Source organism: Callospermophilus lateralis, chromosome 13 (assembly GCF_048772815.1).
Source record: "Callospermophilus lateralis isolate mCalLat2 chromosome 13, mCalLat2.hap1, whole genome shotgun sequence".
NCBI classification, from domain to species: domain Eukaryota; kingdom Metazoa; phylum Chordata; class Mammalia; order Rodentia; family Sciuridae; genus Callospermophilus; species Callospermophilus lateralis.
In genome coordinates, this window is record NC_135317.1 from 54,337,459 (window position 1) to 54,362,050 (window position 24,592).

At 34.2% G+C, this 24,592-nt stretch overlaps 1 protein-coding gene across 5 annotated transcripts in view; it reads right to left on the reverse strand.

Annotated features, from left to right (window-relative positions):
• Positions 1-24,592, reverse strand: part of Akt3 (AKT serine/threonine kinase 3) — a 282,729-nt gene that overhangs the window by 73,837 nt on the left and 184,300 nt on the right. For all 5 annotated transcript variants that reach the window (XM_076832053.1, XM_076832051.1, XM_076832056.1 and 2 more), the window contains 2 exons: positions 24,525-24,590; positions 23,294-23,362 (listed from right to left, as the gene is read on the reverse strand). In XM_076832053.1, the coding sequence (XP_076688168.1) occupies positions 23,294-23,362; positions 24,525-24,590 (135 nt within the window). The remainder of the gene's footprint in view (positions 1-23,293; positions 23,363-24,524; positions 24,591-24,592) is intronic.

Sequence of the window (24,592 nt, forward strand, 5' to 3'; positions counted from 1 at the left end):
AAGCTGTTTGTAATATAAATATTACAAAATTACATTATATATTACAAATATTACAAAATTACATTATTACAAAATTCTCCCTTTTCAAGAGATAAAATGAAAAGGCAAATTAGACTATGGGAGAAGCTGTTTGTAATATAAATACTTGGCAAACTACATATAACTAGAATATAAAGAATATTATAATTAAATATGAAGAATATCCAATTAATAAAAAGGCAAACTACATGAATACATGTCACAAAAATATATGCAAACGGCTGTATTTGAAAAGATATTTATTATCATTAGTCATTAGAGAAATGCAACTTAAAACCAAAATAATATATTTTTAGATACTCACTAGATTGTCTATAATTAAAAAGACTTCCCACACTAAGTGTTGGTGAGGATACAGAACAATTATAATTCAAAGCATTTACGTGGTGTTGGGGTTGTAGCTCACTTGCCTAGCATGTCTGAGGCACTGAGTTTGATCCTCAGCATCACATTAAAAAAAACAAACAAACAAATAATTCAAAACATTGATGATTGGGAATGTCAAATGATAGTTACTTTGGAAAATAGTTTTGTAGGAGTTTCTTAAAATACAGCATATACTATCTATGCACAACAATCATATTCCTCAGTATTTATTCAAAAGAAAACTGTACATAAATATGCATCTAACTCTTATTCATATTATGCAGTGATTGGAAACAATCCAAGTGTACATCCCCAGTGAAAAAAACTAACAAATGACGGCATAGCTACATAATGGATGATTTTCAGCAATAAAAAAACTACTAAGAAATGCAACAAAAGGGTATCTCAAAAAATACATTATGCAAAAGAAAAGGTAAATCAAAACATAAGTATCAGAAAGCAGTTCAATTGTTGCCTATAGCCTTTATTGATACAGATAGAGAATGGGGAAGACTGACCATAGAGAGGGATAGCAAAATTTTTGAGGCAGGAGGAGAGTTCAATATTATTACTGTTGATAGAGGCTACATGCTTATGATAATCAAGACATCTAACTCTATTATGTTAATTGAGTTCTTTTTACTATATGAAAATTATACCTTAGTACAGCTGATTTAAAAAACAGAAACAATCTAAATATTCACCCTACACACACGCTAGCAGATCCTGACAGGTCTCAGCCCCTGGAACCCCTGGATCCCTGACCCTGGCCTCCTGGCCCACCCTTCTGCCTGCCACCTCCACCCCTACTTCGGAGGGTCTTTGATTGACCCCAGGAGGCCAGAAAGGTCAGTACCCAAGAGCAACAGAACTGGAAAACGATAAGCTCCCTCACCCATGGGAGTGAAATGGACAGCTCTTCCTATCCCACCCCACACCTCTCCCAAGAAGAGAAGGTAAGAAGTCTTAAACCCCAACTAGCAACTCAGTGAGCAACACAATAAAATGAAAGGACTCAGTAGCCCAAGGTACATACTCCTTGTTCAGTTCAAACCTCAAGAAGAAAGGAAAAGATCAATTTGGCACAGAGAGTGAACACATATGCTCACTGACTATTTTGTCCACCAAATGGAAATGACACCTTAATGTTTCATCAAGATTTTTCACCTTTTTGTATCTGTGTTTTGTTTTCATGTGTACTGATTGATTCAAGGACATCTATACATTTCTTTCTTCTCATTTTTTGCTTTTTTTTTTTGACGGTTGTTATTTTTTTCCACGCTGTTTTGAGGTTGAAGGTTTTTGATTAGCATATTTTAGTTTTGTTTCAATTATCTTTGCCACTACTCTATTTCCCTTGTCTTTCCTTCTTTTTTCTATTGCTAGAAGCCAAATTCTGTTCTCTTTCATTATTCCCTTCGATTCTTTCTTCTATTTTTCTCCCCGCTCCTCATTACTAACACATCCTACATTACCACTGCATTTAACTTAATGACCCTTTAAAATTGCAAAACCTTTTGTATCCTCCTATCTCTTCTTCGTTACACTTACTGTTCCCTATCCTTAACACTTTTTAACACTAATTGAATTAAATAACATCTTCCCCTACCACCAATGCTACAGCAATAATTAACATGGCAGAAGTCACAGACAATATCTATTGTTTGATTTTATGTCAGACATAATTTATGATTATTTACTGGTGTTACTGATGGAAACTTCTGATCCTACTATTTCTGTTTATTGTACCAATTAACACTGTAGATGTCAAAATAGGAACCAAGTACATAGTCTTCTGCTATATATTGTTTGCATAAATTGTTGCTATTATTGGGCTCCCCGGTAATCTGTGAGGTCCAATAACATACAGAGAGATTATATGGCTGGCCTCTCTTATTTCTGTCCCCTCCCCAAATATTCCTAGTCTCTAGTGGTTACTTTCATGAGATCAACATTTTTAGCTTCTACACATTAATGAGAACATGGCAAATTGTACTTCTTTGCTTGAATTATTTCACTTAACAAAACACCCACAGATCCATCCATGTTGTTGCACATAACAGGATCTCATTCTTTCTTATGTCTGAATAATATTCAATTGTGTGCATTTACACTACATTTTATTTTTTGAAGTGATGTCTCACTATGTTGCCCAGGATGGTCTCAAACTTGCACCCCCAAGCAATCCTTCACCTCAGCCTCCTAAGCAGCTGGGATTAAAGGTGCAAACCACCAGGTCTGGTTCTTCTGCCACATTTCTTTAGCTGTTTGTCCATTGGTGGGCACCCTAGTTGATTCCACAGCTTGGCTACTATAAATAGTGCTGCAATAAATATAGGAGTATAGCTATCTCTTTGGCATATATTTCCTTTCCTTTGGATATACATCTATACATCCAATAGTGGAATTGTTGGATCACATGGTAGTTAAATCTAGATTTTGTGTGTGTGTGTGGGGGGAGGCAAGGGGTTTTATAGTGCTAGGGAAGAGATGTAGGGTCTCACCCATGAATTGCATCCTCAGCCTGAATCTTTAGTTTTTTGAATATACTCCATAAGGTTTTCCATAATAGTTGTTACTTATATTTCTCAAAATCCTCACCAGTATTTGTTATTTCTGGTCTTTTTTTTTTCTTCTTCTTCTTCTTCTATCAGGGATTGAACTCACGGGCACTTGACCACTGAGTCACATCCCTAGCCCTATTTTGTATTGTATTTATAGAGACATGGTCTCACTGAGTTGCTTGGCACCTTGCCATTGCTGAGGCTGGCTTTGAACTTGTGATCCTCCTGCCTCAGCCTCCTAGGCTGCTGAAATTAGAGGCATGCACCACTATGCCCAGGTCATTTTTTTTTTCATACTCTTGACAGTCATCTGTACACCTTCTTTTAAGAAATGTCTATGAATAGATATTTGCTCATTTAACTGGATTATTTTTGTTGTTGTTGTTTTGAGTTCTTTACATATTTGGGATATTCTGAAGGTTGTCTTTTCACTCTGTTGATTATTTCCTTTGCTGTGTAGGAGATTTTTAGTTTGTTAAAAATCCCATTTGTCTATGTTTGCTTCTACTGTCTGTACATTTGGGGTTTTAACTAAAAAATTCTTTGCCTATTCCAATTTTCTGAAACATGTCCCCTATGTTCTGTTCCAGTACTGTCAAATTTGCATGTCTAACATTTTAATCTTTGATCTATTTAAAGTTAATTTTTATATATGGTGAGAGGGTTCTAGTTGATTCTTCTTCATATGGATGGATATCCAGTTTCTCCAACACCATTTATTGAACAGACTGTTCCTTCTCCAATGTATTATCTTGTTTTATATCTCAAAAATTATTTATAATGATTTAATACCCATACCCCAGAAGACTATGCTCTCATTACATGCAGAAACCATCAGTCTTGTTCACGTAGCAATTACTGGCTTTTAGCAAGCCTCAATAAATATTTTTCAACTAAACTGAAATAACTTTCGATTTTTCAAAATTCTCTGCATTGAACATGGTTTGCTAATTTTATAATCTGAAAAAAGTAACTTCAAATACATGCATTTGATATGTTCTAGTTTTGTTTTATGACAAATTTAGTGCTATATTATTTTTTCCCTTGGCAGAAGCACAGGGAAGAGAGAGACTATGCAATATTCTATATCATGCCTCCCTAATGCGACGCCTAGTAGATAACATATCATCTGCTTAATAAATATGTATAGAAAAATATAAGTTAAATTAAAAATGCATTTTAAAGAGTTGTTTATAAGGAAAGTTAGGCTTAAAGTTTTGAAGGAAATATTTTTAAGAAGCACAAAATTTTATAAATAGAAATATATATATATTTAAATCACAATGCTTTTGTTAAAAAGAAAAATGAGTTCTTCAGTGCTTACAAAGCATAATTTAAAATATTTAAGTGGTTTAGACAAAGACTACATTTTTTTTTCTGTGTTGTCCTTAGCTAACTACAGGAAAAAGTAATGTAAGTAGGTAAATGCAAACTTCTAAATATATATATGTATTTCATCACAAATCCAGAATATTTATTTTGGAAGTTATATCTTAAATGCAACAAGCTTTCCAACAACAACAACATACACACACACACACAAAAAAAAAAAAAAATTAGGAATTTAAAATATCCTGAGAATTATCACTACAACCTAAAAGTTTTAAATTCAACTATCTTTTTTTTCTAGTAAACACTGCTTTTATCATTTCTAGTCATCCTTTGTAATAACAAAAGATTAGTTACATAGAATCACAAAATATTCTTCATACAGGTCTATTAATTTCAATGATTAGATACATTATTAGTATTGATTGAGCTTGGAACATAAGACTTCTAAAGAAAACTAATTAATTAAGCAATGATAGCAGTCTCTGCAGTAATGCTGATTAACACATCCTTTGGTGTCTTAAAAAGGCCCTACAGGAAAAGAATGGCTATAGTTCACCTACAAGAAAATGAATTAAAAAAACACTACACTATACAATACTAATAGTATTAGTTATACTATAAGAGGAACATTAAAATGCTTTAAAGTAATTCCTATTAATCATCTTCCAGATAATGCTTACCTTTTTTCACAATTTGCATTCATTGTTTACAAGCATTTTACACACACATACACACACACAAAAAAATGCAAAATTAATGCAAAGCTAATTACATTTAGTTTTTGAGGTAAGGTTGTTTTAGAAAGGACAGCAATGTACTTTGTACTTTGAGATATAAGTTCAGCATAAAATTTCTTTAAAATATAAATAAAACCTCTTGAGATGATACAGAAAAACTGAAAAGAACCCAAGGTCAGTTTTATGGCAATACCTGTTTTAGCTATCAATTATAACATATATGCCTCCAATCTTATCCCTGCTACTTCTCTTCCTATAAGTCTGAAAATGTAACCAGAATTATAGCTCACCAACTAGGTGCTTAATACCTAAAAAACTAGTGTGTAAGAGGACAGTTTTAAAATAACTAATGCAAAGCAAGAAAAGTTAGGTATATTTTCTGGGATTACAAAGTCAAAAGACTGTTAGAATCTTAATTAGAATAAGATGTATTCCATGCTTGTATAAATATACCAAAATAGATTCTACCATCATGTGTAACTAGAAGTAACAAGAATTTAAAAAGTCATCTAATGAAAGACAAAATTTTAAAAATGAAAAATGTCACCCAATGACAATATTTAATAATGTGATAAGCATAAAAATAGTTGCTTTGAAGAAAATGATCTTAAATTTCCAATCTAGTTCTATAATTACAATATTTCATTACAACTTAATCTTGTTAAAGATTAAAACATTGCTCAGTTATACCACATGAAACAATAAGCACTGTTCTTAAATGCTGCTATTTCCTTAGCACTACAATAAGTAATTATATTATTTAATCCTCAAAGCAACCTTATAGGACAGGAATTATTTTGAACTCCACAGTACAGGTGAGCAAACTAGGGCTTGGAGATGTGAAAATCTGCCAAGCCTTCCCCAGAAAGGAAGTGGCAGAATTGGGATTTCAACTGAGATTCAGTTGGCTGTATCATCTTTTTATTATTCTTGTATAATTTCTAACAACTTGAGACTATAAATGTATAAATCATCTTATGAAGAAATTTCCTCAAGTCTGTTTCATAATGACTTGATAGAAATTGCATGACAAGCAAGTCCTTTTTCTCAAATGGAATTGTTTCCCAAGTTATTCAATCCAGCCTTGGGAAAAGTTGCACAGTTTCATTCAGCTGGGTGCTCCTGGCTCATTCTCAGTGGGTTTGTCTCAGAAGCATCTCTACACAAACAGTTCCTTTCCCTCTTCCTCATATTCCTTGCCATGAAGTCTCAAATTAAATGCTACTTCCTCAAAGAGATAATTCAATTTATAACAGGTTCTCCACTACTCTCTCTTATACCAAGGCACTATGTTCATTGTCACTATAATAACATATTTATTTGTTTCATTTTTGCTTTATTATTTTATAATATGCACCTCTGTCAGACTGTTTCATTCACCCTGTGAACTCTATGACTGTGAAATAAGAATTTCTAACTGAATAAACTAATCTTGGAAAATATACCTACCCTTAAAGATTTAGTTCAAATGTTCCTCTATACCTCAAATTGGTGTAGGAGCAAAGTTATGGGGATGACATAGGATCATTATCTTTATTGTGATGCTAATTTCATGGGGAAAATTATCAAGTTGTATACTTTAAATATGTGCAGTTTATTAGTAATTTATCATTATACTTCAGTAATCCATAGTTGTGGTTAGGGATTTCAACTCTATTCTCCTAATATCTGATTAAGTAGACAGAAAATGAGTACAGGCACAGACCAACTGAACAACATTAAATTATCTAACAACTTGATCAAATTGGTAGTCACAGAACACATCTCTCAACAAAGAATCTATATCAGTACACACAGTACATGTACCACATAGAACACATTTGGGCCAAAAAACATTTTAATAAATTTTGGAATCACACTGGATAAACTCTAATGACAGGTAAATTAACTATAAATTAAAGAAGAAAGTTATATAAAAATCGAAAACTACTTAGAAGTTAAACTACACATTTTTGGTCAAAGAAAATATGACAAGAGAATCAGTACATCTACGATTAAAATAAGATTTAAGAGACATAAAATAGTATGTGAAAATAAATAACATTTGAAGTGTTACAAATGCTAACATATTTAAAATAATATAAAAATTGGTGTCAAAAAAGAAGTTTATAACATTAAATACATTAGGAAAGGGAAAAAAGGTTTAAATAAATGCTATAAGTTTCTACTTTTTTTTTTTTTTTTTTTGGGTACTGGAGATTGAACTGACCACGGAGCCACATCCCCAATCTTATTTTGTATTTTATGTAGAGACAGGGGTCTCACTGAATTGCTTAGCACCTCGCTTTTGCTGAGGCTGGCTTTTGCTGAGGATCCTCTCCTGTCTGGCTTTGAATTCTCGATCCTCCTGCCTCAGCCTTCCCTGCCTCTGGAATTACAGGCATGCACCACCATGCCCAGCTTGTAAATTTCTACTTTAAGAAACCAGGAAAAGAAGACCAAATTAAGTTCAAAGTAGTCAGAAGGAAGGAAATAGATGAAGAGCAAATATCAATGAAACAGACAATTCAAAATTGATATAGGGAAAAAAATCAGTGAAACCTAGAGCTGGTTCTTCGAAAATGCCAATAAATATGATTAATATTTAAATAGAGTAATCACAAATTGCCAATATCAGTAATTAAAGAGAAAATATAGATCATGCAGACATTAATAGGATAGAAAAGAACATTATTTATAAAAATTGCAAATAAACTGGTAAGCAGATGAAATATATAAATTCCTGGACATAAACAAACTACTAATATTAGAAGAAGAACATGACTCAATATTATTTTTAAAATTTCAATAAATTGTTAAAAACCTTTTGATAAAGAAAATTCTTGATACCAAACTTTGAATGGTAGGCTAGGGTGAAACTGAGTGAAAGACTGCTTGCCTAGCATGCATGAGGTCCTGGGTTCAATCACCAGAAACCCTACCCAAATGGCAAAAATTCTCATAAAATAGAAGTAGTAATGCTTTTACAACTAGTTTAAGAAGTTAGCATTACTCTCAATCCAAACCCAGAAATATTACTCAAGTAGAGGGAAAGGGGAACAATATCTATAGAATGATATTTCTAATGACCACAAGACTTAAAATTCTTAATAAAATTTTTAAATGAGTCCATTAATACATCAAAAGTATAATAAATTATAATCCAGTGAATTTTATCCAAGAAATGCAAAATTGGTTTATCATTCAAAAATCAATCAGTGAGGGCTGGGGATGTGGCTCAAGTGGTAGCGCGCTCGCCTGGCATGCGTGCGGCCCGGGTTCGATTCTCAGCACCACGTACAAAGATGTTGTGTCTGACGATAACTAAAAAATAAATATCAAAAAATTCTCTCTCTCTCTCTCTCTCCTCTCTCACTCTCTCTTTAAAAAAAAAAAATCAATCAGTGAAATTCCAGATGTTAGCAGACTAAAGATGAAAAACCACATGACCATCAAAATGGGTATAGAAAAAGCCTTTGACAAAATTAATATTCTATCATGACTCTTTTAATATTTATTTTTTAGTTATAGGTGGACACAATATCTTATTTTTATGTGGTGCTGAGGATCAAACCCAGTGCCTCACACATGCTAGGTGAGCACTCTACCTCTGAGCCACAACCCCAGCACCACGACTTGTTTTGTTTTAGAAGCATCATGACTTTTTAAAAAATCCCAACAAACTAGGAATACAAAGGAACTTCTTCAACTTCATAAAGGGTATCTATGAAAAACCTATAGTTAACATACTTAATGGTGAAAGTATGGATGCTTTCACTGTAAAATCAGGTACAAGCAAAGATATCTTACTTCTTACTTCACCATGTTATTTTAACACTGTTTTAAAAGTTGAGGTAACAGAAATGTTCTACACCATGACTGTGGTGATGTAAAGTACACTATGACTGGTGAAATTCACTAATTGCATACTACAAATGGATGAATTTTACAAAATATAAATTGTGCATGAAAATGCTGATTAAAAGTATATTTATTTTATTTAAAAAAATATATTTTCTTGTTGTAGTTGGACACAATATTTTTATTTATTTATTTTTTTTTATGTGGTGCTGAGGATTAAACCCAGCACCCCGCACATGCCAGGAGAGTGCTATACTGGTGAGCCACAAACCCAGCCCCTTAAAAATATATTTAAGGAAAAATACACATGGGAAAAAAAATTCTCCATTACAAAATAAAAATACAATAGACAGACCTATTATGATACAGCATTAATATCTGAAATTTATAAACTCTTGACTCTTCAGTATGAGAAAAGTCCAGTTTTTTTAAAAAAAGACCAGATTTTAACAGCTATTTCAAAAAAGATACACAAATTGCAAATTACCACAGAAAAAATATGTTTGGTATTATTAGTTATTTGGGAAATTAAAATTAAAACTACAGGATAACACTACATATTTACTGGATTTAATAAAATTTAAAAAGATAATACACAAAGTATGGTGATGATGTTAAAGTAGAATCCTGGGATAGCAAAAGAATACAACCAATTAGGAAAATAGTGTAGCAGTTTCTTAAACTGAACATAGCACTGACACAGAAGATGCATTTATAGGTAGGGATTTGCCCAAGATAACTAATGTTCACATAAAGATTTCTACAAAAATATTCATAAGATCACTTTACCTAAGGGATGAAAACTACAAAGAACTAGTGGTGAATGGGTACTATATTATAGTACATACATACGGTGGAGTAAAGCCATAAAAAGAAATAAATTACTGATAGATGCAATAATTTGGGTGAATTTTAAAAATATTATGATAAGTGAAAAATACAGAATGCAAGACTACATACTGTGATTGGGGACTACAATTTTTAATATTTAAAAATTAAATTGTGTCACAGTCCTGTTTGTCTTCCTTGGGGTCCCCAATTACACATATGTTGCTTTTCCAGTGTTTTCCCTCTTGAAATGTTCATTCTGGCATAGCCAACCTTTCTTTAAGAAGTCTCATTACCATGAAACTTCCATTCTATGCCATAACCACATGGAAAGAAATCATGAAAATAGACATGTATGGTCTATTCCTGTGTTACAGCCAACTCAGCTGAGAGTCTCAATTTGAAAGTAAGCATATTTGACACTGGCTAGTCAAGTCTTCTAATGTTTACATTGAATGCAGTCAGATCTTGGTTTAATGATTCATTTTATGAAACTGGCCTTGAAATATGAAATTATATATTAAAAATAGTATAAAAACAAAGTTTCAGCTTTATTTGCCTTGAACTTCAAATGCTAATGTGGAAATTGCAATCTATCTCTCTTGGCTTGGGAATTTTTAAAAAAGATTTGGGTGAAAGCAATAGATGTAACCTACATAAAATTTAGTATCTCAGACTCCCAACAATGACGATACTTATGTATCTATAAGCTTAGTAAAAATTTTAAAAACCATCACTATGAATATGAAATGATACTTTTAATATAAAAATCACCACAAATCACAACTCCATAAATTAGTAAGTGGAACTGAAATGCTGACTGCCGGCATTTCTCTTACGTGAATTTAAAATGAGATGACTTTGGTTCACTGAAGACAAAATGCCAGCCAAATAATGAAAAATTTGAATGTGTATGAGAGGATTTCAAGAATGACATGAAAATGAAAGTCATGTGTAAAAATATGAATTTTATTTTATCAAATAAATTAGTACCGAGTTTGCAATGAGCTTAGATATGGACAGGAATAGTAAATAACTGAAAACGTAGGTTCATTAGTACCTACATAAAGAATGTAAAGAAATGTGAAGAATTTATCAGATAAATAACATGTGACTATTTTCCTTTACCCCACCTCCCAAGAAATTCCAGCCTTGTGAGAGTTATCATAAAAGTCCAATTTACAGGCCTGAAAGAGATGAAGATTGGAAAAAGACGTTTGGGAAGAGTCCTAAGTGAAAACTTCCTAAACCAAATTCAACACCACTACCATAGTTTTCAGTTTACTTTTTTCTGCCCAGGATACTTTTCAGCTTCTCATGTAAATTTAGTAATACCTAAGCTATTGAAAGAGTGGCTTGAGAGGCAGACCTGCGACCGACCGGCAGAACAGGCCCAGTGGCCTGCCTGCGTGATAGACATATCACCCCAATTGGAGGAGGGGCAGAGCCACCGCCTGCACCTGCAAGGTAGGCAGACCTGCGACCGACTAGAAGAACAGTCCCAGCGGCCCGTAGGCGTGGTAGCCACATCACCCCAATTGGAGGAAGGGCCCAGCTAACGCCCACAAGGCAGGCAGACCGTGCGTCCTGGAGAAGGGGGCCAGTGGCCCGCCGGCCTAGTTGAAAGATCACCCCAATTGGAGGAGGAGCCCAGTCGCCGCCTGCGCCTGCAAGGTAGGCAGACCTGCAACCTGGAGAACAGGCCCAGTGGTCTGCCAGCGTGGTAGACAGATTAGCCCTATTGGAGGGGGGGCCCAGCCGTTGCCCGCAAGGTAGGCAGACCACGCAACCCGGAGAAGGGGCCCAGTGGCCTGCCGGCATGATAGACCACCCCAATTGGAGGAGCAGCACAGCCGCCACCCGCACCTGCAAGGGAGACTTTGCAACTATACAAGAGCAATATAAATATATAGGGGGAAAATTCAATAACACAACAGTTTCACCAAACAGAAAAAAACGCGAGCAGTATGAAAAGACAAGGGAAGAAAGGACCACAAGCAATGCAGGTCAACTCAACTTTAGAAGAGGTAATAGCTGCAGCAGATGGAACGTCGGATGGGATATACATGCTTCAGATGATCTGGAGTCTCAAGGAAGACATTAGACAGCAAAATCAGACAATGAAAGATCACTTCGACAATGAATTACATAAACAAACCCCAAGAAGCAAAAGATCAACTATACAGGGAGATAGAGGTTATAAAAAACAAACAAACAGAAATCCTAGAAATGCAGGAAGCAATAAACCAACTTAAAAACTCAAATGAGAATACTACCAGCAGAGTAGAACACTTTGAAGATAGAACATCAGACAATGAAGACAAAGTATTTCAACTTGAAAAGAACATAGACAGCTCAGCGAGACTGCTAAGAAACCATGAGCATCCAAGAAATCCAAGAAATATGGGATAACATAAAGAGACCAAACTTAAGAGTCACTGGGATACAGGAAGGTATAGAGGTCCAAACCAAAGGAATGAGCAATCTGTTCAACGAAATAATACGAGAAAACTTCCCAGCCTTGAAGAATGAGACAGAATCCTAAATCCCAGAAGCCTACAGGACACTGAATGTGCAAAATCATAAGAGATCCACACCTAGACACATTATAATGAAGATGCCCAACATACAGAATAAGAATTTTAAAAGTTACAAGAGAAAGGAAGCAGATTACATTTAGGGGTAAACCAATCAGGATAACAGCTGATCTTTCAACACAGACTCTGAAAGCTAGAAGATCCTGGAATAATATATTTCAAACGTTAAAAGAAAATGGGTTCCAACCAAGAATTGTGTGTCCAGCGAAATTAAGCTTCAGGATGGAAGATGAAATTAAAACCTTCCATGATAAACAAAACTTAAAAGAATTTGCAGCTAGAAAACCATCTCTTCAAAGCATCCTCGGCAAAACATTACAGGAAGAGGAAATGGAAAATAACAATGAAAACCAACAGTGGGAAGTAGTACCGTAAAGGGAAAAAATAATCAAAGAGGAAAAACAAACCATGTTAAGTAACATAAATAAACAAATATGGCTGGAAGAACAATCCATATCTCAATAATAACCCTAAATGTTAATGGCTTAAACTCACCAATTAAGAGACACAGGCTAGTAGAATTGATCAAAAAAAAAAAAAAAAGATCCAACAATATGCTGCCTACAGGAGACACATTTGATAGGAAAAGACATACATAGACTGAAGGTGAAAGGTTGGGAAAAATCATATCACTCATATGGACTTCGGAAACAAGCAGGAGTGTCCATACTCATATCAAATAAAATAGATTTCAAGCCAAAGTTAATCAAAAGGGATAAAGAGGGACACTACATACTATTCAAGGGAACCATACATCAACAAGACATAACAATCATAAATATATATGCCCCAAACAATGGTGCAGCTATGTTCACCAAACAAACTCTTCTCAAGTTCAAGAGTCTAATAGACAATACAATAATCATGGGAGACTTCAACACACCTCTCTCACCACTAGAGTGATCTTCCAAACAAAAGTTGAATACAGAAACTATAGAACTCAATAATACAATTAATAACCTAGACTTAATTGATATATATAGAATATACCACCCAACATCAAGCAGTTACACTTTTTTCTCAGCAGCACATGGACCCTTCTCAAAAATAGATCATATATTATGTCACAGGGCAACTCTTAGACATTATAAAGGAGTAGAGATAATATCATGCATCTTATCTGATCATAATGGAATGAAACTGGAAATCAATGATAAAAGAAGGAAGGAAAAATCATGCATCACTTGGAGAATGAACAACAGGTTACTGAATGATCAATGGGTTACAGAAGACATCAAGGAGGAAATTAAAAAATTCTTAGAGATAAATGAAAACTCAGACACAACATATCGGAATCTATGGGACACAATGAAAGCAGTTCTAAGAGGAAAATTCATTGCTTGGAGTTCATTCCTTAAAAAAGGAAAAAAACCAACAAATAAATGATCTCACACTTTATCTCAAAATCCTAGAAAAAGAAGAGCAAAACAACAGCAAAAGAAGTAGAAGGCAAGAAATAATTAAAATCAGAGCTGAAATTAATGAAATCGAAACAAAAGAAACAATTGAAAAAAATTGACAAAACTAAAAGTTGGTTCTTTGAAAAAATAAATAAGATCGACAGACCCTTAGCTATGCTAACGAAGAGAAGAAGAGAGAGAACTCAAATTACTAGCATACGGGATGAAAAAGGCAATATCACAACAGACACTTCAGAAATACAGAAGATAATTAGAAATTATTTTGAATCCTTATACTCCAGTAAAATAGAAGATAGTGAAGGCATCGATAAATTTCTTAAGTCATATGATCTGCCCAGATTGAGTCAGGAGGATTTACACAACCTAAACAGACCAATATCAATTGAGGAAACAGAAGAAGCCATCAAAAGATACCAACTAACAAAAGCCCAGGACCGGATGGGTATACAGCAGAGTTTTACAAAACCTTTAAAGAAGAACTAATACCAATACTTTTCAAGCTATTACAGGAAATAGAAAAAAAAAAAAAGGGAGAACTTCCAAATTCCAAATTCATTCTACGAGGCCAACATCACCCTGATTCCTAAACCAGACAAAGACACTTCAAAGAAAGAAAACTACAGATCAATATCTCTAATGAACCTAGATGCAAAAATCCTCAATAAAATTCTGGCGAATCAGATACAAAAACTTATCAAAAAAATTGTGCACCATGATCAGGTAGGATTCATCCCTGGGATGTTGGCTACGATCTACATACTTTGAGGTCGGGCTCCAAATTCCTCAATAGGACACCCATAGCACAAGAGTTAATAACTACAATCAACAAATGGGACTTACTCAAACTAAAAAGTTTTTTCTCAGCAAGAGAAACAATGAGAGGTAAATAGGGAGCCTACATCCTGGGAACAAATCATTACTCCTCACACTTCAGATAGAGCCCTAATATCCAGAGTATACAAAGAACTCAAAAAATTAAACAATAAGAAAACAAATAACCCAATCAACAAATGGCCAAGGACCTGAACAGACACTTCTCAGAGGAGGACATAAAATCAATCAACAAGTACATGAAAAAATGCTCACCATCTCTAGCAGTCAGAGAAATGCAAATCAAAACCACCCTAAGATACCATCTCACTCCAGTAAGAATGGCAGCCATTATGAAGTCAAACAACAACAAGTGCTGGCGAGGATGTGGGGAAAAGGGTACACTTGTACATTGCTGGTGGGACTGCAAATTGGTGCGGCCAATTTGGAAAGCAGTATGGAGATTTCTAGGAAAGTTGGGAATGGAACTACCATTTGACCCAGCTATTCCCCTTCTTGGTCTATTCCCTAAAGACCTGAAAAGAGCATACTACAGGGACACTGCTACATTGATGTTCATAGCAGCACAATTCACAATAGCAAGACTGTGGAACCAACCTAGATGCCCTTCAATAGACGAATGGATAAAAAAAAAATGTGGCATTTATACATAATGGAGTATTTACTCTGCATTAAAAAATGACAAAATCATAGAATTTGGAGGGAAATGGATGGCATTAGAGCAGATTATGCTAAGTGAAGCTAGCCAAACCTTAAAAAACAAATGCCAAATGTCTTCTTTGATATAAGGAGAGTAACTAAGAATAGAGTAGGGAGGAAGAGCATGAGAAGAAGATTAACATTAAACAGAGATGAGAGGTGGGCGGGAAAGGGAGAGAGAAGGGAAATTGCATGGAAATGGAAGGAGACCCTCATGGTTATACAAAAATACATACAAGAGGAAGTGAGGGGAAAGGGAAAAAAAAAAAAACAAGGGTGAGAAATGAATTACAGTAGATGGGGTAGAGAGAGAAGAGGGGAGGGGAGGGGGGATAATCGAGGATAGGAAAGGCAGCAGAATACAACAGACACTAGTATGGCAATATGTAAATCAGTGGATGTGTAACCGATGTGATTCTGCAATCTGTATACAGGGTAAAAATGGGAGTTCATAACCCACTTGAATCAAAGTGTGAAATATGATATGTCAAGGACTATGTAATGTTTTGAACAACCAACAATAAAAATTAAAAAAAAAAAAAGAGTGGCTTGAACATGTTAGCAGTAATTGGTCCCATTATTCTGAGTTCTGTAAATTCTGTTTGTTAGTCAAGAAGCATAAAAGGCATACCTTGTACCAACTCAAAAACAAAAGAGTCTATGGTATTCTACTTAAGAACAACTAGATATTGACAACCTAAACAGACCAATATCAATTGAGGAAATAGAAGAAACCATCAAAAGACTACCAACTAAGAAAAGCCCAGGACCGGATGGGTATACAGCAGAGTTTTACAAAACCTTTAAAGAGGAACTAATACCAATACTTTTCAAGCTATTCCAGGAAATAGAAAAAGAGGGAGAACTTCCAAATTCATTCTACGAGGCCAACATCACCCTGATTCCTAAACCAGACAAAGACACTTCAAAGAAAGAAAACTACAGACCAATATCTCTAATGAACCTAGATGCAAAAATCCTCAATAAACTTCTGGCGAACCGGATACAAAAACATATCAAAAAAATTGTGCACCATGATCAGGTAGGATTTATCCCTGGGATGCAAGGCTGGTTCAATATACGGAAATCAATAAATGTTATTCACCACATCAATAGGCTTAAAAATAAGAACCATATGATCATCTCGATAGATGCGGAAAAAGCATTTGACAAAGTACAGCATCCCTTTATGTTCAAAACTCTAGAAAAACTAGGGATAACAGGAACATACCTCAATATTGTAAAAGCAATCTATGCTAAGCCTCAGGCTAGCATCATTCTGAATGGAGAAAAACTGAAGGCATTCCCTCTAAAATCTGGAACAAGACAGGGATGCCCTCTCTCACCACTTCTGTTCAACATAGTTCTCGAATCACCGGCCAGAGCAATTAGACAGACGAAAGAAATTAAAGGCATAAAAATAGGAAAAGAAGAACTCAAATTATCACTATTTGCAGATGACATGATTCTATACCTAGCAGACCCAAAAGGGTCTACAAAGAAACTATTAGAGCTAATAAATGAATTCAGCAAAGTGGCAGGATATAAAATCAACACGCATAAATCAAAGGCATTCCTGTATATCAGGGACAAATCCTCTGAAATGGAAATGAGGACAACCACCCCATTCACAATATCCTCAAAAAAAAAAATAAAATACTTGGGAATCAACCTAACAAAAGAGGTGAAAGACTTAAACAATGAAAACTACAGAACCCTAAAGAGAGAAATAGAAGATCTTAGAAGATGGAAAAATATACCCTGGTTCATGGATAGGTAGAACTAACATCATCAAAATGGCGATATTACCAAAAGTTCTCTATAGGTTTAATGCAATGCCAATCAAAATCCCAACGGCATTTCTTGTAGAAACAGAGAAAGCAATCATGAAATTCATATGGAAAAATAAAAGACCCAGAATACCAAAAACAATGCTAAGCAGGAAGTGTGAATCAGGCGGTATAGCTATACCAGACTTCAAACTATACTACAGAGCAATAGTAACAAAAACAGCATGGTACTGGTACCAAAACAGGCGGGTGGACCAATGGTACAGAATAGAGGACACAGAAACCAATCCACAAAACTACAACTATCTTATATTCGATAAAGGGGCTAAAAGCATGCAATGGAAGAAGGATAGCATCTTCAACAAATGGTGTTGGGAAAACTGGAAATCCATATGCAACAAAATGAAACTGAATCCCTTTCTCTCGCCATGCACAAAAGTTAACTCAAAGTGGATCAAGGAACTTGATATCAAATCAGAGACATGGCGTCTGATAGAAGAAAAAGTTGGCTATGATCTACATACTGTTGGGTCGGGCTCCAAATTCCTCAATAGGACACCCATAGCACAACAGTTAATAACTAGAATCAACAAATGGGACTTACTCAAACTAAAAAGTTTTTTCTCAGCAAAAGAAACAATAAGAGAGGTAAATAGGGAGCCTACGTCCTGGGAACAAATCTTTACTCCTCACACTTCAGACAGAGCCCTAATATCCAGAATATACAAAGAACTAAAAAAATTAGACAATGAGATAACAAATAACCCAATCAACAAATGGGCCAAGGACCTGAACAGAAATTTCTCAGAGGAGGACATACAATCAATCAACAAGTATATGAAAAAATGCTCACCATCTCTAGCAGTCAGAGAAATGCAAATCAAAACCACCCTAAGATACCATCTCACTCCAGTAAGATTGGCAGCCATTAGGAAGTCAAATAACAACAAGTGCTGGCGAGGATGTGGGGAAAAGGGTACTCTTGTACATTGCTGGTGGGACTGCAAATTGATGTGGCCAATTTGGAAAGCAGTATGGAGATTTCTTGGAAAGCTCGGAATGGAACCACCATTTGATCCAGCTATTCCCCTACTCGGTCTATTCTCTAAAGACCTAAAAAGAGCACACTATAGGGACACTGCTACATCCATGTTCATAGCAGCACAATTCACAATAGCAAGACTGTGGAACCAACCTAGATGCCCTTCAATAGATGAATGGATAAAAAAAAATGTGGCATTTATACACAATGGAGTATTACTCTGCATTAAGAAATGACAAAATCATAGAATTTGGAGGGAAATGGATGGCATTAGAGCAGATTATGCTATGTGAAGCTAGCCAATCCCTTAAAAACAAATGCCAAATGTCTTCTTTGATATAAGGAGAGTAACTAAGAACAGAGTAGGGAAGAAGAGCATGAGAAGAAGATTAACATTAAACAGGGATGAGAGGTGGGAGGGAAAGGGAGAGAGAAGGGAAATTGCATGTAAATGGAAGGAGACCCTCAAGGGTATACAAAATTACATACAAGAGGAAGTGAGGGGAAAGGAGGAAAAATATAAGGGGGAGAAATGAATTATAGTAGAGGGGGTAGAGAGAGAAGAGGGGAGGGGAGGGGGGAGGGGGGATAGTAGAGGATAGGAAAGGCAGCAGAATACAACAGACACCAGAATGGCAATATGTAAATCAATGGTTGTGCAACTGATGTGATTCTGCAATCTGTATATGGGGTAAAAATGGGAGCTCATATCCCACTTGAATCAAAGTGTGAAATATGATATATCAAGAACTATGTAATGTTTTGAACAACCTACAATAAAAATTAATTAAAAAAAAATTAAAAAAAAATAAAATATATTGTGGCTATAGTTGTTACACAGTGAAGAGCACAAAAAAGAAAAATTCTTTACTATCCTAAAATAATTATCTGATTCAACAAAAACTTGCCCATATCTCAAACAAATAAGTTTTGAAATTTGTAATCTTTTATATTGCCTGTTAACATAAAACTGTCTACCAACAAAAAAAAAAAAAAAAAAAAAAAAAAAAAGAACAACTAGATGTCTGATCCAATGGAAATTTGACAGTTGTTATCTTACAGGATTTAATATACTGTTAATAGAAGCCTTTTAATTTCTAAATTTGACAGTTGTTATCTTACAGGATTTAATATACTGTTAATAGACGCCTTTTAATTTCTAAGGTTTCTCTTGTCTGGTTCCTCCAGCTCAGGGTCTTCCTTAGGCTTTTCTCATCACAAAAATGTCTTAATATGATACCTCCAGGCACCATTCTTTACCACTGATACTCAAATTCTACAAACTTTCCCATAACAAACATTTCTTTACTTCCTTTGTTTTAGCACTACTGCTGACACCTATTTGTATCTCTGACCTAACTCATTCATCTCCTTGATGTCTCTATTAGATACCTCAAAGCAGGATGATTCCCAACAGAATTCACCTCTCTTTCCATGTTTTGTGTCTTATAATCAGTCCAGTAGATACAAAATTCCTCAAGCAGCAAATAGGAAATTGTATTATATTTCTTTGTATATTTAGTCCTTACATCCAGGCAATTCTTTTAACTAGATAACACTATAACATGATTCCTTCTCACACTGCCTCAACTAGTGACCTTATTAATTTTATAATCAGATTGCTGAAAACCTAATTGCATCAGCTTCTGAAATATCTTCCTGCTTCCATGTCTGTCCTCTCTAATTTAAGCTTTGTACTTCTATGAAATATTATTTTAAAAATATTTCCTCTTAGACATTCTTCTGTGATGCACCACTGCCTTCAGGACAAAATTTAATTGAAATGGCAGAGAAAAACTATCCCAAAGTGACCCTGTCTTCCTTTTCAGGCTCTCCTGGCTTTCCTCTGCAAGAATTCATGCATAGTTACATACTGTGCTGTATTGGGGGCAAAGAGGAGTAGGAGGCATCTACATGCTCCTGCACATACTACACATTCTATTTGCATACTAATGTCATTCTTCTCATTCCTATTGATAAAATTTAGAGTTATCATTAAGGCTTAGCAGAGCCACCACTTTAAGAAGTGTTTCCTGGCATCCTCTACTTTGTTTTTCTCTCTTCCTTCTATATTAATTCAAGTGTACATTCTCTGAAATCCCATAGCAACTAGTACTATCAAGGTAATAATGATACTACAAAGTCTACATATATTCTTTTGTCTATATCCCTAGCCAGACACCCATCTTTGTAAAGAAACATACTACATTTTCCTTATTTGTGAATCCTTTTAAGTCCTGCTCATAGAAGTTTCTCATTAAAGATTTAATAGGCAGGAGCCGAGATATAGTTCTGTGGTATAGCATATGCTTAGTATGTATGAGGAACTGGGTTCAATCCAGCACTGGGGGGAAAAAAAAGATTTATTAGATGCATGGACAATAATGAAGTATGTTCTAAAATTAGCATGTGAATTATCAAAACCATTGTTGAAAATTCCTAGAAATAATGACCCTGGGGTTATGGTTTAGATGTGAGGTGTCCCCCAAAAGCTCATGTGTGATACAATACAAGAGGGTTTAGGAGAAAAATAGTTGCCTTATGAGAGCCTTAACCTAATCAGTACATTAATCTGCGGACAGGGATTAACTGGGTGGTAACTAAAGGCAGGTAGGATGTGGAGAAAGTGGGTCACTTTGCTGTGCTTTGGGGTTTATATTGGATTCTTGTTGAAAGAGGAGTCTTTCTCTGCCTCCCAGTGCAATGCCCTAACATGCTGCTTCACCTACAGCTCTAAGTGATGGAATCAGCCATCTACGGACTGAAAACTCTGAAACCACAAGTCTCCAAATAAACTTTTCTTCCTCTAACTGTTCTTGTCAGGTCTTTTGGTCACAGTGGCCAAAGGAAAAAAAAAAAGAGTGACTAAAACACCTGGAGACCAACATCCTATTATCTTTCAATATAATTAAGCTCAGAAATTTTCTATTATTGGAACATGAATATAGTTTCTTTAAATCAATACCTGTGGTTACAAATGTCCTTAATGACAATGTTTTACAAAACTATATAATTTTAAGCACCAAAATTTATATCTCATGAAAATCTTCAGAATGCTAAGTAGGAACTCACATGTAATAAAAGAAAAGCAAATTTGTATCTTGCAACTTAAGGTCACTCTGAAAATATACTTATCAAGGGGAATGACAATTACCACATTATTCAAATATGCCCACCTATCCAACCTATCTCATTGAGTGAATTTCTTTGAATATAAAATATATGATATTATGATGTATTTCGTTTGTACTGATATGCCTATAAAAAGCCAGGGTTGATTTTTCATAGCCAGAATTTCTCTCTTAATCTACATGCACCAAGTCTTTTCAGAGGATGATATAAAATTTGCCAACATTATACCAATGTTCATCATGGCCATGAACATGCTAATCTCCTATGCAGTCTATTAGGCTGAAGGAAGTGCAGATACTCAAAAACTTGGAAAGATCATATAAGGCAAAGGAATGTTTCAATGGTTCTATTAATTCAAGATAAAAATTCTAGAACGTGGCTAAAAGAATGCTATTGCTAAATAAAAATTTGCAGACAGTATAAATTAAGATTAGTTACTTTAATGAACATATTAAAGAAGCTTATTGCAGGACAAAAATTGGATATAAAGGGAGGTGAGGATGCTGCCATTTCCACAAGTACCATTAATCAGTCAAACCTTACTTTTCAATAGACCAATATTCTCCAGATCATGTCTCCTAGATAATACCCATATAATCCTCATTGGGTTAGTCATGGTGTATCCTCAACTGCTGGTGTAGATGTTTATAGTTTCCATTACTTTAATCATATTTCAGAAGTGTAATGATAATAATGACATAATTATTACCTTCATACATTTAAAATTTTAGGTCATGTATAAAATCACCTCCTTCAAATACTAAATAATTTAGTCATTATCTATAGTCTAAAACCCAAACAGGCTAAGGCAGAGGCATAGTAAGTTCAAGGTCAAGCCTGTGTGTCTGTAACCCTGTCTCAAAATGTTAAATAAAAGTCCTGAGGATGTAGCTCAGTGGTAGAACACAACTGGGTTTAATACCTAGCAATGAGAAGGAAAAAAAGAAGAAAAGACATACCAAACAAGAAAAATAAGATATCGAATTGCAAACACTCAGTTCTGCATGCTTCTATTACCCAACTACCCAAGTTCTTGCCCTATGCTCACCCACCCCCACCAGTAACTCTGCTCACACCATCTTCTCTGCCTGAAATACTTTCTTAAATCAGTTCCCATGTTGAAATCTCATTAAGTCTACCTTAAATGGCAAATCATCTATAATGCATTTTCTTTTATGAGCTTATTGACACTAGGTCTTAGCTTGATTTATAATGTACTTATAAAAGAAATTATAAACTCCATCATAGCAAGGATAATGCCTTAACACATTTAGATAAACCCACATTGCCTTATGTACTAAAAATGTGTTCACCAAATGAATGAATGAAGTTTTATAATGAACTAATTTCTACATATAAAATAATTCTATAGGAAATAATTCTATTTATTTATTTAGGAAATAGGGATCTTTTACAGTCTGTGGCAAATAAACTCCTATTTAATAATTGAATCTATTTCAGAAAGCCTGCAATGTAAATACTTCCAGTTAATTATTCCTGGAAATTACATTTTTCCTCACATTGATTTTGTTGAAAAACAGGAAGGAGAAAAAATAAGGAATAAAATAATAGGTGAAATATACTACTTAAAGTGACTGTATTTCTCTTCGAAACTGTATAAGATCTCTTAACTCTATTAAATATCAAATGGTTATTCTATTACAAAGGAGAAGAAAAAGCTAAGCCACAGTACCTGTGGATTATTGTTCTATTTAGTTCAAAATAATAACTTTTTAAACATGTTTCATACAAAGATTAGTTGAGGGAAAACTCTGTATAACATAATAAATCCAGCATTTCTGGTTTTCAAAATTTAATAACATGGTTTCAAAAATCATACTGTTAAAACTTTCCACTTAAAAAAAAAAAGGAAAAAGAATATGCTTTCCAGTATATAAACATAAAAACAAACAATCATTAATATTTCATTAGAAATTATTCAGCTTTCTACTTGATTTTAGAAAGAGCTATACAATCTCCATCAGGTAGAGAACTACATAACTTGTATTTCAAGTAATGTTTCTAAAATCATGAAAATACTACCATACAAATGCTAGATTAACTTCTTGACTCACCTCTCCCCCATTAACATATTCCATCACAAAACACAAACGGTCTTTTGTCTGGAAGGAATATTTCAAGGACTTGAAATGAAAAAGAAAAAATGGTATATTATAATCCTATATTCTTATTATAATGGTAGCCAAAATAGAACACTTAAAATTAGTAAGCATGATTAATAAAATGAACTGTTACTGTTCCTAAAAATTCTATTTCTTAAGAGTGCTCAAGTAAGAGTCTATAAGAAACATCAAACAAATTTTATTCAGCTTAGCAATAGGTATTGTTATGGAGAAAATAAAAAGTATCAGTAAAATTAAACATTGTGATAAGTATTTATCACTCTATCATGCCATCTATTTAAAATTATGTTTGGTATGGCCTAAAATTACTCTAGTGGATGTTCCTCAAGAATTACAGTTACAATTGTTATATTCAAGTAAGTCACGCATACTGCAAGTTATAATGGCCAATCCCAACAAAACTGGTTCATGCAACTTTACATGTTATAAAAAATATTAAAGCTCTGTTTTGTTATACTTGACAATAAAACGCACAAACATGTAACAAATTAAATTTGGCTAATGATATCCTTGAAAATACTTCTTTTAGCTAAACCTAAAATTTTAATAAAAGGTTTTGAAAATCTAGCTGTTACTTTTAATCTTAATATATCAGAACTGAATATATCAGAACTGAATATATCAGAACTTATCCTAGGTTTATTGCAGTCAGTATTCTTGTATTTCTTGAAAGCACTCTCTCCCTAAAACAAGTCTCATTTCTAAGAAATATATTAAGATTTCTGCCTTTTATATTTGAAAAAACATGCTGATTATTTAAATATTTATCTGAAGCCATAAGCAAAAAAAAACATAAACTCTACATTTAATATTAAAAAAACATTTTAAAAATCTGCTATTCTCTTAGTTAACTCCTCAAAATGCCATAGGTGATCTATAGGCTCTGTGGTTCAAGTTTTTTAATGATAAGGAGATTCTTGGGAGAAAAAAGAGGTTTTAGAAAATAATAAGTAGATAATGGGAAGGATCATAAATGCATACAAACTATACACTTAACTATGAATTCCAATAATTTTGAAAAAATGTGATTTATAAACTTTCAACAAAGAAAATGCCACACTTAAATTATTGTTATTTAAAATGCTATTTTTCATAGTTTGGTTTCTATAACAAAATTCCCTTAAATTTAAAATGTTATAACATCCATCTTCTAGTTACTTACTGTTAAAAATGGATGTCTAGTGTTCTTTAATACTCTGCTTTCAGTAAGAGTGTGTGCTACTTCATCCT